At 37.0% G+C, this 13986-nt stretch overlaps 1 protein-coding gene across 9 annotated transcripts in view; it reads left to right on the forward strand.

Annotated features, from left to right (window-relative positions):
- LOC126162056 (protein muscleblind-like) overlaps positions 1-13986 on the forward strand; it is a 608110-nt gene that overhangs the window by 548974 nt on the left and 45150 nt on the right. For 6 of the 9 annotated variants that reach the window (XM_049918306.1, XM_049918299.1, XM_049918308.1 and 3 more), the window contains 3 exons: positions 977-1192; positions 3494-3571; positions 5760-5801. In XM_049918306.1, coding sequence (XP_049774263.1) covers positions 977-1192; positions 3494-3571; positions 5760-5801 — 336 coding nt within the window. The remainder of the gene's footprint in view (positions 1-976; positions 1193-3493; positions 3572-5759; positions 5802-13986) is intronic. The other 3 variants (XM_049918303.1, XM_049918304.1, XM_049918305.1) reach the window with 3 other exon arrangements.

Here is a 13986-nt window from a genome sequence, read left to right on the forward strand (position 1 = left end):
CTTTCAGATGGCATTATAAATACACTAATCTTGGTGTTGTTTCTGAACTATTTATATTTAGTAAGTGCATTTAAATTTATAACTGATAAAGATAACTTATCAACAGAGAAGAAATGTCTAACACAGTTATGAAATCTGAACTAGAAATTAACATTAACTGTTGGGTGGAACTCATTCCTGTGTCGTGTCTTTGAGTGTGCCAAGGGACCAGTATATTATGGTGGTGGCAAATGCTGAGGGCAGTTGTATAGTAGTTTCTTGTGTAAACCTGAGCTTAGACTTTCACTTTCTGTTGTGCTCTATTTCTGCGAGGGTTCTTGCAGTTGCACCTATATGCTTACCCTTTCATTATCAACTAACCATTTGCAACATTGCTCTTAGCAGTCTCCAAATCTTTAGTTAGAAATATCCATCTCCAAAATACGTTCCAGCCACATTATTATCACACTAACTCGGTTTCAACTAACAGAATGACTAATTTTTATCCATCTGAAAGTGACTGGAATTAAACATGCTGAAAATCAATTGTATTTTAGTCACTGAAATGCTAATAAATTAAATTGTGTTGTTGTGAAGCTTATCCTTAAATATTTACTGTATCACTTCACAAATACTAATTAAATAATAAACTTAATGAATTTCTATTTATGTATTTTAACAGTTTGCCAATGTGATAACTTCAGTTAGCTCACTTTCTGCAAGACATATCTCACTGAATATCAATAAAATGCTGGAAATGGAATAACTTTGGCAACTCAGAATATCAGGAATAGCTAAGTCATGATTTCATTATCTCTCTGTGTTGAAGTAATCGAAATATGTTGCTTGAATCACAATCGCAATGCTATTTTAAGCAAGCCTGCACAAATCGCCCAACTACAATTATCCTTGTAGAATAGAAGCCTTGACCTGCCCCTCTGCCCTTTCCTATCACCTGGCTGTAGCTGTAGCCTTGCTTCATTCGTCTCTGCTATAGGTCTGTCGTGAATATCAACGAGGGGCGTGCAAACGTGCTGAAAGTGAGTGCCGCTTTGCGCATCCCCCCGACACCGTGACGGCCAACGAAGACGGCACTGTCACGGTCTGCATGGACGCAGTGAAGGGGCGATGCAACCGCGACCCTTGCCGCTATTTCCACCCCCCTCTGCACCTCCAAGCCCATATCAAGGCCGCACAGTCTCGGGCCAGCCCGGTAGGCATTCACGGAGCCCCCGCGCTCTTCTGCTCTCGCCTAGCTGTCACATGTGTTTTTTTTTTTCTTTTTATTTTTCTCTGTGTCTTGTGCCTTATTAGTTTCATTTTTCAAGTAGTATGCAGAAAATTATGTTCATTTTTATCATTTTTTTCCTCTTCTCTATAATGTTAGTTGTAGCAAATCACTACTGTTCTTTTCTTCTATCTTACTCTATTTCTTTCCAGCATATAACTGGGTGTGTTCCAACAGAAGACTGTTTTTAAGTACCATTTCCCATATGTTTCTGAATTTTTTAAACCTGTTGTCTCTTTCTGTCTCGGGGTGAAATGTAGCGTGCTACCTGTCCCAATTGTTCCTGCAACCTGTAAAACTAACTGTAGCTTACCGTAGGCTCGGCACGAGACGTTTCACCCCGGGAGCTCTCGTGTGCTGCACACTGTCCTTTTCCTCTGTGCTGACAAGCCCTGCGCTCAGATCACCACAAGGTTTTGGGGCCGTGGTCATATGTCCTGCACCTGGTTTGTAATGCACCCCACCCCTGGCTTGCCTAGCCCATCATCAGCTTGGTGCGTGTGCGCGTGCACTTTTGCAGTCTCTCTCTTTTCTGTCTCTCTTGGTCACTCTGTATAGCTGTTGCCACTGTAGTTATTGAGTGCTCTCTTTGCCCATCAAGTTTGCGTCAGTGCCACCCTCTTAGATAATTGTTAGCCACTGTATAAAATTATTACTTTCAGAGGCCTTTGCAAAATTACCCAGTACAGATCTTTTAGTGGAGGGTCTGACTGATCTCTTCCACCTGAACCTGATTAGTGAGCAAATAAAATTCATGTGTAATATCTAGGTACCAATTTTTACTATCACCTCTGCAAGCTGCTCCATCAGTAAACCACTCTGAAGTTGGGCAGTGCACCATCCATAAATTTTTCAACAGTAGGTAAGCTGAAGGTAGAGAGATGCTGTGTTGCTCCAGCGAAGGGCTTGTTAGCAGTGAAAGGTGCTGCTACAAATTTTCATGAGTTTGTTTATAGAATAATTATTTGTACTATAAAATAAATGATTTTTATACTTACATTCCATATTGTAGTATTTTTATTGTGGCATTCCTGTCTCTATGTTAAATTTTTGTTAAGGTCTAAATTATTTCTGTTTTTCAGGGTATGTGAAGGCATGTAGTATATAAATAATGGTTCTGAAGTTTGTCTAATTAATATATTTCATAATTATTTTACATTGATAGACAGCATACCACAGAACCCACACTTTATGAATGCCTTCACATCAGTCATCAGAACTGTGCCTGATTGTGGACATCTGAAATCTAAAAGAAAGTAAACTCTTTTTTTTTTTACAGTTTTATGTCTTTGTAAGTTAGATTTGATATACACCTACAGTCTTCATTTCTCTTTCCTTTCATCAACTAAAACTCATCACCAATCCCTGTATCCAGCTCACCACAATAGCTAGATCCTACACGCTGTATTGAATTAAGTATATGCTTGAGTGCTGAACAGTTGGCAAAGGTGCTTTGATTGTTAATGATTGTTGTTGTCATTGTTGTTGTGTTTCCTTGCTTTACAGGTGTGCATGCTGCTACCATTATTTAAATTTAAACTGTGCTGTAGGTTATGGGCCACATCAAGTCATGTCTCTTATATTCCCTGCTGTTGACAGATGCATTAAAACACAAGAGCATGAAATATATTTTGTATGGTAGCAGAATATATTGAAATGACTACAGATTTTTGTTTAATTTCACATAGAACCAGTCTCCAGCATGAATTTCTGAATGAAATTTATTAACGCATTCTAACTGTGTAATGAGACATTTTAACTGTGAAACTAAGAAGACATATACTGTCACGTGTGTAGTTAACTTAAATGAATGTAAATGTTGATTTCACTTTTACTGCTCTTGTGTCAGAATTCATCTCAGCCAGTTCTGTTTCAGTAACAACAAAGAGCTGCATGTACCACACCTCTTCTACTGTATGTGTGTATACCAACATACGGTTGGCTTGTTTCACTTAAAGACACTCGTTTACATCTCTTTTTATGTGCTCTTCTATCATTTTGTGCAATATCCATGTCTTATTATTGCCCAGCACTTTTTCACACAGTGTGATTGAGTGATCACTTCTGTGCTGGTTCATTATAGTTTATTATTATTATCATTATTACCTTTGATTAATTGATGGTTGCCTTTCTAAAGTTTTTATTTTTTTTCTGATTTGTTGTGCTCATTTTCTTCCCACTCGGGCCTCCCCGATGCTTGGCTGCTTGTCTGCCTGCTACTAATAGCCCGTTTCCGTGGCAACTGTTGGCGGCGTGGAAGTGGGGAAGAAACGCGCCCGCGACCCTAGTGATGACATACTACTGGTACCATAATGCTTTGCATGTCACTTTGATTTCCCAAGTAGATGTAGTTCAACTTGAGTGTAAGCAGGGTCACATGGCTATCGGTCGAAAGACACTAAGTTTCTAATTTAAATCTGACAAATGAATAGGCTATTTACTAATGTGTAAGCCTTTAAAAATCTGTGGACACATTCAGAAGAGAGATGAAATTTTCGCAAGCATATAAAAATCATTTGTATGTTTGTTATGGATTTCCCATGCTATTTCATAAAAATTTATCTGTGAATTACATTACAGGTTACATCTGTATTGTGATATAACACTGGCTGAAGAAATGAAAGGACTGAATGGATGGGTAGTTGTTTAATTGTAATTGTGAGCAATTCTTAATTTGTTGATGCTTTAGTTCTGAACATCAACAGTATGCCAAATACAGCACTATAGAGCTGTGGTCACTTTTTTCTTTTCCTTTTTTTCTGTCACTCTTTCAAATGCCTCTTCAAATTTGTAATGCTAATCTAAAATTTGTTGCTGTAGTTTGCAAGGAGAAGATTATATTGCTTTACTGTCATGTGATCATGCTTCATGCTCTTTTAATTATGTACTTTGCACAGTAAACTTATCACTTCGCTTCATATATCAAAGTACAAAATTATGTAGCTCAGATGTTAATTTATAACATGTAGTATAAAAAAGATAGTAGAGGAAACATAAGTTGTTAGCATGTTGTGCAAGGCCTGCAATGCTGGTGTGCTTCCGATCCTTCCAAAGACCAACAAAATCGCTTCTTATTGAAATAATGGCTTAGTGTTTTCCGCGCGTGTTTGGCATGTTATCAATTTACTTCTGCTCCCTTTAGAATCAGAATCACATTGTAAGACACAACATTCTAGCAACTTCTTCAACTTTTGTTGCCTTTTCCTAACTGTCCAAATAAAAAATTATACAGTCTGTCCCTGGAATATAGGAACTTTCATCTGAGTATCAGACAATTAGGATCTGATAATTTTCAAAATGCATGTAAAGCTTTTTTAAAAAAAGAATCAGTTGTAATTGCTGGCAGAGAATGGTGGGAACAGTGCCTATGGTGATGGATTTGAATTTGTTCGACTCCTTCTCGTTGACTGTTTTAAGTGATTCTTCTCCCAGTGACGCTTTGCTGCACTGTAGTAAATGCAATCCTTGGCACCATCTTACCTTGTTGTGGAACACTGATGATAAATTTATCTAGGCAAAACATTCAGTAACTGTCATTGGACCAAACTGATGTAAATCTCTGATCTGTGTTCTGTTCTTGTGATTTGTTTCAGTCCTTATATACACCTGTTACCTTAATTTCCTGTTTTTAAGATTAAAGTAATAAAACTGCTACTAATTATTCTTATGGTAAGTGAAGTCATGTAATCATTCACATCAAGTCCTATTCCTGTGCATCAGTTTTCATGCTGGAATGGAACAGCAAGCTTTGCAAAACATTGCTAGAATTGTACTGCTTTACTGCATATTGTCACATCAAATTTAAAACAATTACCCATATGGCCCTACCCTTTCCATGCTCCCATTTGTTCTCCTTCTTCTGTTGCTTTTTCTGCCAACCTCCCTCCCTTTTTTCCTGGTTCCCAAAACGGATAATTTTTAGGAACAAACTGGTTGTTAATGGGTAATGGCCACAAGGAAAGAGAGGGAAATTGGTGGCGGGAGGGGGTTAAATGCAGGTACCCAATGGCCAGAGCTACATATGTTTTTGGACTAAAATATTTTGGTGCCAGAAGCAGGACACTAAATTTAATCTGCATAAATATTCACTTTTAGATCCTTTTCAGTTATAATTACTTTACCAGTATGAATACTGATGACTGTCCTCTACTAATTACCTCAAAGAACATGTGTTATATTTAAGGTAATTAATGAAAAATCATATTTGTGTTCGGTTGTCCAGAATGAAGCACTCTTGCAAATCCAAATCATCACCTGGAAAGGGTTTAGATCAGACAAATGTTAGACTCTACTTTATTGCTCCTTTGTAAGCTAATATGAGAGTATTAGGAAATCAGTTTTAATATAGGGTTTCTCTACATTCTGTGCAAATAAGCATTTAATGTTCATGTAGTGATATTGAATCTTAAGCAGCATTGTATTTTAATCAGTTAAATGGTGATATTTTATTATTATCTGATGCTTAATTTACTACATTATTTTCCTTTTTCAGATGGATATGAAGACTGTTGGATCATTCTACTACGAAAACTTTGTAAGTTAATGTTAACATTTTTTTTCCTTCTTTCAGTATCATCATGATTTTAGTTCTCCAGTACATCATTATATTTCATGGCATTAATAGATTACACAAGTTGCTCAACTTAAGTAACAGTTATGCTATGAATACAAGAAATCACATTGTCTTACATACTTTTACAGGTGTCCTGTTAGTCTTCTTTTAGCTGATGGATGTTTCATAGTCAGAGCAAAGATTTTTATATTTTTATTTCGATATTTCATTTTAAGGCAAGATGAAAATGTTTCAAAAATATGTGCTGATCCTTGTTTTGATCATTCGTTTGCATTTTATACATGCATTATTTATTTTATTCCTTAAGGGTTGACTGCATATTATTTAAGCAGCAAGACAGTTATTGTGGTTAAGTCTTACTTTTCTCTCTGTGTTCAATTTTTTCAGAAGATAACAGTAGTGTATTTTCCTCTTCAGCTATCTGCCCCCTCGGCCCTAGCCCCTTCCTGCACTCAACACAAGTTTTAGATATTTATTTATTTGTGTTTCTCACCATTATTGGTGAACTGAATTTGTTTTGATTCAGAGTAAAAATTATAAGCAGATCATTCATGATAGTTCAAAACATTGTGCTGGATGGGAACTAAATCCCAAATATCCTTCACTTCTGTAGTCTATTCTTATTGCATTGTTAAACACATTCCAGCAGTCCTAATGCAGCACTGGCTATTGAACAATATCTTTATTTGTATTGTATTCAACCACATTCTAAATGTTGCATGTAGTATTATGGTTTATTGTGGAAAATGTGATCAACATTTAGATAGTCCTTCATGTAGACCTCTGAAAGAAAAAAAAAGTTTTGATTACTTCCCTGACCTTGACTGGCTCTTCTTCATTATGTCTCTGATCTTCTTCTACATTAGCATGTGTATTCTGGAAGCCCCAATAGATTCCCAATGGAAAGTATTGTATACAAGTAGTAGTTACTCCCTGTCCTCTTCCAGTCAAGCACTGAATAAGGAAATGCTGACTACATGTCTCTGTAAACATTCTAATCTTTCTTATTCTCATAACTCCGTGAGATGCATAACAAAATCAGTAGAATTATTGCACAACCTTTCTCAGTATCAGTTCTCTAAATTTACTCTACTTGTTTCTGCAAGAACAACTTTCTTTGGATTTCCAATTAAGTTGTCTGTTACTTTTTTGTGTAGGCTATACATATCTTATTTCAGTACTAGTACTATAGTCTGATTTTTTTAAATTTCTTCCTTAAGACTGATTGAAGTAAGTGCAGTACTCTAGAAGAGATTACTTTGGGGTCGTGTATGTGATTTCCTTAACAGATGCTCAGCCCTTTCTTAAAACTCTGTCAAATCTAAGTCTCCATTGGCTTTCTGTACTATTGATTTCACATGTTTGTTCGAGTTCATATTGCTTTGTGGTAATATCCCCAAATTTTTATATTATTTGACAAGCTTTAGAGGTTTATTGCTATGCTGTAATCTGATGCTTTCAAGTTCTTTATTTTGCATATGAGAGCTATCTTGCTTTTATCTATGTTTATATAAAATGGAAATTCAGGACATCAAATGGAAATACTGTTTATGTCATTGTGCATTTTCTCTTCTCTGTATCTGTAAACCATTCCTCTGATTCATAAATTTTTATTTTCCTTTGATTTCTAAGATTTCCTGAGTCATTTTTCTGTCTTTCTTCTCAATTTTATACTAGTATTACCATGATCTGGCAGCTTACTGCAACACAATAGTCTGGTTTGATTAGTATTCTGAAATACTGTGTATAGGTTGTGGGTCATTCAGTTTCCCACATATTCTGCAACAGTAGCATCTCTTCCCTCAAACACTAGAATTTCTTCTGTTGTTTATTTTTACTGCAACCAATTCCCAGCTGTGTTTGAGCACATTCTTGACCTCTGTGCATTTTCTTTTCTTTAAATGCATGAGTAGTTACGTGTTATAGACAAGTAATTTCCTTTGGTATATTTGTTTTATTGCTACTGATTACACATTCTAACTAAAATATGTTCTGAATTATTTAGTTCTTTAACTAAAATGGCAAGATAATCTCCTTTGAGTGTGTTAACTGTCTGACTTACTTCACTGCTTTATTTCACACAAAGCAAAGTCCTGATGTCTTGTAAGTCATCAAGTTCTGTTCACTAATTCATTTTATTTTTTTTTTAACTTTTGAGTTTACCTTTGTATTACAAATTTACTGCTGTATATAATTTCATTTGTGGTTCTTGAAATAACAGCTGTCTCTCTTTGGTATTTCTAAATTGGAGCAATGTGTTCTCTCTTTCATTCAACCACTAATTCCTCTTCAGGGCTTGTCACACTCTTATCAGATGTCAGCTCAAACTATCTTCAACTTCTTAAGAAAATTTATTCCACATCTTTCCTTTAAAAAGTAAAAGAAACGTTTTCTACAGTAAATGAAACAACATTTTTAAAAATTCCAACACACTGAATGAATGTCCTGAATGTATCTGAACATTAGGTGTTTTTTAAAATAGTACATTGGTGAAACGTGGGCTCAGAAATGCACCTCTTGTGTGACTGTGAAGTCAGCTTATTCCAAACTGATTCAGTGAAATGAAATGAAAATGGAAAGCAAATTCCTGTATATATCCTCACTGTCAAAGGTTTCCACATCAGCTTGTGAATAGGATGGAATGACCGGAATCCTGGAAAGTGATTTTATATGCCGTAACATGTGAGTTCATCCAGGGTTTGTTGCTTTGACATTGATGGATGTGTAAAACTGCAACTAGGAAATCATTCTACATTGTGTGAAGACTACAATCATGAAATATGACCATAGAATGTGATTACTGTCATATTGTGCACAAGTATGTAACATACCTAAACACTGCAAGTGTTCCATTGGAGCACACCTAGAACTGTGAACCTGTGTACACAAACTGATCAGGGCTGCCTGCTGTATGCCAGATTGGTGGCATGCATGCCATTTTTTGGGTTTCATTTTTGATAAACCACACAGCCCTCAAATGCCATTGGGCATTCCGAGTAACAAAGGTAGCCTTTTTTATGAGTCTGTTTCAACCCATCAGTAACAGAAATGGCCATATTGTATTAGACAGTTAAACATTGCCTTGGTTACCAAAATCTGGCAGCCTTCATTGTGGAGTGCCATAGTAGACAAACACCAAGTGTGATGATTGTGGAAACAATATGTAATCTTTACTCCTAAGCACTGAAGAACATCTGAGCAGCAACTAGTACAAAATAGAGGGAGGGGTTTCCCTGATCCCCCAGACAAAAACACCTTCCATATTTCTTGGTCACAGGTACCACTGATTTTTTGGGCTACATGTGTTCCTCCAGTCTCTCTTACACCATTCTTATGGTGTGCCTGATGTTGCTCAGAATGTGATATAGTCCTGGTTTTCTGAGTTTGAGTTAGTCTTATATGTGTTGTGGAATGCCCCTTGGCATGGTCAAACATGGCCTCAAACTTTGAAAACCAGAAGTATATTATTGAATCCCATGCAACTGTGGAAAGAAGTACAAATGACAGATAATAGGAGTGTTGTAAGAGAGACTGGAGAAACATGTGCACTACACAAGCAAGCTCCAACTGAACAAATCAGCCATTGCGGACCATACGCTTTTGTGTAAACAAAATAATAATAATAATAAAAAACTCGATTTATAAGTATTTAATGAAGCCTTGTGATGCTATAACAGTTCTGGTTGACCATAGTACCATCATGCAAAAGTGTTTGAATTCCATGCCAATGCCTGGAGAACAACTTATGGCAGTTATAAAAACTTATTGCCCCTTACTGAAATTTAAAACAGCAAACACATTTATGTGGAATATTATATATGAGGAAACTGGAGTTGAATCCTTTAATACTGGAAGATTTGATGATTAAACATGAACATAGTAAATAGAAGAACCATATTTGGAAAACATATTGCACTTAACATAAAGTTATCAGGTTTCCAACTGGGTGAACTTATAAAAAGTGCGACATTTCAGTGGCTGTCATTTTAATCAACTGCCCTCTTCTTCTTCTTCTTCTTCTTCTTCTTCTTCTTCTTCTTTTTTTCCAAATCTTTACTCTGAGCAGAATAGTTGGTTTTAGTAAAATAAAACAGTTGTTTGCTTCACGTTGTGGATATCATGAATATTTTAAGTTCCATAAATTTATTAGTACAGCTTTGTTAACAACTGACAACTACTAAGATGAGAGTGGACTACCTTAAATGACCTCTTAGTCAGAGATTAAAAAGGAAAGACATCTAAAGAGTATCTTCTCAAGACGGCCAGGTGTGTAAGATTCAATATCAGTTTACCAACTGAACATAGAAGGCATAAGCAAACCAAAGAGTAGTAAATGTTTATTCAAAACATTGAAAGAGCACCAACTTGACATTATCTTACTCCAAGAAATGCAGTGGAAGGCAATGAATAACTTCATAGCAGAGGAAGAATCTCAGGCTTTAAGCTAGTAACTGCAGACAGTCACCCTAAATATCGATTAGTAACCTGTGGAGAACTTGATGATAGACCACCAAGAGGTAACTGACAGTCTCCAGCTTTGCTCTCACCACAACAACCATGTATCATTGCTGGATACTTCAACAGTCACCATATACGCTGTGAATATCAAGAAAGCGATGCAAATGCACAAAAACTTGTTAACTGGACATGAACAGAAATCCTCAAATTTATGTAGAGTACAAAAGTCAAGGCAACTTTTTTTCATCTGATGGAAAATGGGCTGCAGACTTGACCTATGCTTTATCACACAGTCTTCAAGTGTGCCGCAGAGTTGTAACCATATTCTCCACAGTCAGCATTCTCAGACAGAATTGTTCATTCCTGTTAGCCTCTCTTATCCAAAACTGAGATATAACTTCAAAAAAACCAGCTTTTAATTTTTAAAACAACCAGATGCCAACATCAGAGAGATAAAAACTCACCTTTAACAACAACAGATTTATTGGACTACTGAAAAGAACAGCAAGACAATGCACACCAAGAGTTTACCACGAAGAATATTCTTGGCTGGAAAGAAGACAGCAAAAAGCTTCTCAAGTAAAGCAAAGACAGTGTTAATCCTGCAACTGCCTCCGATCTTCTACAATCACTAAATGAGAGCATACAAAGCAGATGGAAAGAAACTTCAGCTTTCTTGGACCATACCTACTCCATTGGGAAGGCCTGGGCCATCACCAGACAAAAATGCATTGTAAATATTGATTATACGGGCAGCTATGTGATCTCCACCTCCAAGCCAACAAAAGATAACCCATCAAATGAGAAGTTAGGCATCCCTTAGAAGTTAAAACTAAGTAAACAGACAGCTCCAAAAACATCAAGTTTTCCATTTCATTTCAGTTATAGGAGAACACAGAAGCTACAGTGATCATGAAATCTGGAAAGGAAGCAGGCATTTATGGTATTTACCCTGAGTTTCTGCTGTCAAATGGCTGAACAACTTCTTTTCAGTCATCTAAGAGATAGGACATTTGCCACTCATCAAAAATCTAAGATCATTGCTAGATTAAAGCCAAATAACAATCCCTCAAAAGTTGAAAACTACTGCTATATTGCTCTTCCTAGTATCACATTCACACTTTTGGAGAGGATCATTCATAACAGAATCTGGTGTGCCATCAACAAACACGTCACTATAAACCAAGCTGGGCTTTGACCAGGAAGAAGATATGAGAAGAGGTGCTGACAATAGCAACCTATATTGATAACAGCTTTGAGAAGCAGAAGATAAACATTGGAGGGCGGAGGTATTCTTAGACCTAACTGCAGCCAATGAAATCATCTGGTGTGACTCCTCCTCAGAGTCATCAATGTCATTCCATATTGGAAATTAACCACATTAATTGGCAACATGCTGAACAACAGTTACTTCCAGGCATCCTCATAGAACAGTAAAAGTAGAGTTCATAAAATAAATCATGGTATCCCACAAGGTTCTGTTTTGAGTCCACTCCTTTTTAATTTGTATACATACAACCTTCCAGAAACAAAGTCTAGGAAATTTATTTACACTGATAATATTACTTTGATTAAACAACACTAATATCAGACCTGAATATGTTGGGTGGATACTTCAAACATAATTCTCTCTGATTGACTTGTGGAAAGACTATTGTATCAACTTTCTGCGTGTGGAATAAACAATCAAATTACAGACATAACATCACATTTAGAGATCAGGCCTTCCAATACTCTCCAAAATACTTAGGTGTGATCATAGGTAGACAACTGACAACTAAAACACCTCTCTGGAATGTGGCAGCTAAAATCAAAACTCAGAACAATATATTCCAGCAGTTAACAGGAACTCCTGGGGTGCCACTGCAACAGTTATCAGATCATCAGCCTTAGCTCTTTCATACTCAATTGCAGAGTACTACTGCTCCATAATGTTAAACAGTGCTCACTCTAAAGTAATTGACACAGAGTTCAGTAAAGCCGTGTACCTCATTACATGGTGTATTCACCCCACAAACATGCACTGACCACCAGTTCTTAGTAATATTCCACCACCATCCATAAGATGATGATGATGATGTCCCGTACTCTGAGGAGCATAGGGAATGATACAGAAGACCCGCAATGCTGACTAGGCAAAGAAGACCACAGTAATTTCTAAATGTGTGGACAATAATAATTTAAAAAAAATCCAGAATTGCCAATTCATTCAGAATTTTCATTATCAGAACTCCGGGGAATGAGGTCTGGAAAACCATTGTTTTGCACAGCAATCAGTCTGCAGAACATTCATTTCAACATGACTGTAACAATCAGAGAGTGGCAGGAGCAGATTTCCTTGGTTAATCACCAAATAATTAAAATTCCCTGGGAGCAACCAGCAGGTTTTCATCTACCCCAACAACACTGGTGAATACTGAATCACATCAGAACTGACCAGTGCAAATGCAAAATATTGCTGTACCAATGGGGATGGAAGCCCACTCCTCAATGCGATGCGGTGAAGAGCAGCAAACTGTACATCACATAACATTTGAATGCTCCCTCAGAGCCTTCAAAGAAACATTGAAAGACCTTTACAGTTAGTTTGCAGAAGTTTCTGGCTGGTTTACAGATGTGAACTTAGGGCTATTAACTCATTGTGAACCTGAGATTGTTGTGTGTGTGTGTGTGTGTGTGTGTGTGTGTGTGTGTGTGTGTGTGTGTGTGTGTGTGTGTGTGTGTGTCTGTATAGAAACATGTACATTTATTGTCTGGAATTTTCTCCTCTCATCAAATGATAAATAAATAAATGTACTGAATTTCCCATCAGATGAAAAAAGTGATACTCATTGAAATGTCACTGGTGAGCTTATCTGGCTGGAAACCTGAAAACTTTGTATCATTACAAGGCACCAGTAAAAACAATGTGATTACATATTACAGTTGGTTATCAGTTGTGAAGATGATAACTTAATTTTACCCCTTTCATAAATGTAGCAAACTGATATTATTTCACATGAAATTTTTACTTACCTGTATGAACTTGACAGGCATTCCAAACTCTTGTCTTACATCTGTGAGCAGATTGTCAGAAAAATTGTCAAGACATTAACATTATAAATACTGATATGAATATAATAGAGGGAAAAATTCCACGTGGGAAAAATATATCTAAAAAGAAAGATGATGAGACTTACCAAACTTCCCTCTCCTTCCTTCTTTCCTGACGAGGCAACCGTTGGTTGCGAAAGCTAGAATTTTGTGTGTATGTTTGTGTTTGTTTGTGTGTCTATCGACCTGCCAGCACTTTTGTTTGGTAAGTCTCATCATCTTTCTTTTTATATTTAAAAAGATCCATCGTCATTCTTCCGGCGGACAAGGGTTCCACGACTGTGGTACTTGATCGTCGGGAGTATGTGGCTGAGGGACTGCGTCAGCTTTCAGACAACACTACTTACAAAGTTTGCCATGGTAATCCCATTCCTGATGTCCAGGCGGAGCTTCAAGGAATCCTCAGAACCTTAGGCCCCCTACAAAACCTTTCACCTGACTCCATCAACCTCCTGACCCCACCAACACCCCGCACCCCTACCTTCTACCTTCTTCCCAAAATTCACAAATCCAATCATCCCGGCCGTCCCATTGTAGCTGGTTACCAAGCCCCCACAGAACGCATCTCTGCCTACGTAGATCAACACCTTCAACC

Source organism: Schistocerca cancellata, chromosome 2 (assembly GCF_023864275.1).
Source record: "Schistocerca cancellata isolate TAMUIC-IGC-003103 chromosome 2, iqSchCanc2.1, whole genome shotgun sequence".
NCBI classification, from domain to species: domain Eukaryota; kingdom Metazoa; phylum Arthropoda; class Insecta; order Orthoptera; family Acrididae; genus Schistocerca; species Schistocerca cancellata.